Raw genomic sequence first — 1,443 nt, forward strand, 5'->3', positions numbered from 1 at the left:
TTATGTATATTCTGTTGGTGGATTGTTGGATGTTCTGATGTAATTATTTCGAGTACTATTTGTACTCAGCAGTAGTAATATAATGATTCATTGCTTATTAAAAAAAAAATGTCTTATTAGAACTACTGGACCATCCATTCCTTTAATTTCTGCATCTCTGATAGGTCACTAGTGCATGTTTTTCGGTTCTTTTTTAAATCCACATTCATTATTCACATATCTGCTTTAACTTTAAACATCTAAATTAAGCAACCTACCATAGTGTCTCCTCGTCTCATATATCTCAATCTTTCCACGCGTATTTCCTTCCACTTTACAAAAAGAAAGTTAAATATATAAATTAAAACCACTTTGATCATAACAATAATTATTAGTTGATGAGATACAAAAGAAGAAGAAGATAAAAAAAGCAGATCCATTATTTAACACAAAAAGCAATCCCACTGTCCACTACCACCATTTCACATACCTTTCTTGTCTTGCAAATCTTTGTCTTTTTTTCTCACCAAGTTTAGCATATCTTTTTCCTCCTTAACGACCAAGGAACTCATCCTCTACTTATTATAACAAACTTCCACACATATATATTACTCTTATCATTAGTTTTGTTAGTTTGAAACACAAGAAAATAACTAAGAAGAGAAGTGAAGTTAGAAATTGAAGACATGGGAGCTGATTGGGGACCAGTGATTGTTGCAGTTGCTTTGTTCATTTTCTTGTCACCAGGGTTGCTGTTCCAGTTTCCAGCAAGGTTTAGGGTTGTGGAATTTGGTAACATGAGTACTAGTGGAATTTCTATTTTGATTCATGCTATCATATATTTTTGTATACTAACTATCTTGATTATTGCTATTGGTATTCATGTACACTTTAACTGAATCCAAATTTACCTTGTTAGGGTTTTTGGAGTATTACTTCTTGGGGTACAACTTTTTTAATTTGCAAGTTGGTTTTTTTTTTTTTTTTTTTAAATTTTATATCCGACCTTATGACCTTATGACAGATTAATCCAAGAGGATCAATTCTACCGTTTAAAGTTAGAGCAAAGTTCGTATAGTGTTGTCTCGCTATCTTATTGCAAGTTTATAAAATTATTGTAAGTTTAGAAGATAAATGTTAATAGTAAAACTTTGTATAATTGCAAATCTCTCTAGCTTTTTCATCCTTATTTGTTACAAACTTTCTTTGTGTTTTATTCAAGTCCTAGATCCTCCTTATATAAATACTGAACGACGAGCTTTTAGGTCGAAAAAGGTAAGAAAATATGATCCATTATATACTAAGACACATTATTGACCCTAGTGCGCTAGAAAGTATTCATGCACTGGCTTTTTCTTGTTGGGAGACGAGGATAGTTGTTACCAGCGTTTACAATGTGGTGCCAAATCCTCATGTGGTGGAATCTAAATTTATGTTCAAATATTTTGTTTTTAGTGAGTTTTT

At 31.6% G+C, this 1,443-nt stretch overlaps 1 protein-coding gene across 1 annotated transcript; it reads left to right on the forward strand.

Moving 5' to 3' along the window:
* Positions 1 to 443: 443 nt before the first annotated feature.
* On the forward strand, positions 444 to 945 carry LOC131633260 (uncharacterized). Its single transcript, XM_058903971.1, has one exon. It carries the CDS (start codon positions 666 to 668, stop codon positions 876 to 878), a length of 213 nt encoding a protein of 70 aa, XP_058759954.1. The 5' UTR covers positions 444 to 665; the 3' UTR covers positions 879 to 945.
* The last annotated feature ends 498 nt before the right edge of the window (positions 946 to 1,443 follow it).

The sequence above is a fragment of the Vicia villosa genome, unplaced genomic scaffold (assembly GCF_029867415.1).
Source record: "Vicia villosa cultivar HV-30 ecotype Madison, WI unplaced genomic scaffold, Vvil1.0 ctg.001102F_1_1, whole genome shotgun sequence".
Taxonomy (NCBI): Eukaryota; Viridiplantae; Streptophyta; class Magnoliopsida; order Fabales; family Fabaceae; genus Vicia; species Vicia villosa.

Bases quoted from the DNA above. Each gene is read 5' to 3' on its own strand.
- LOC131633260 (XM_058903971.1), top strand. From the start codon at position 666: ATGGGAGCTGATTGGGGACCAGTGATTGTTGCAGTTGCTTTGTTCATT.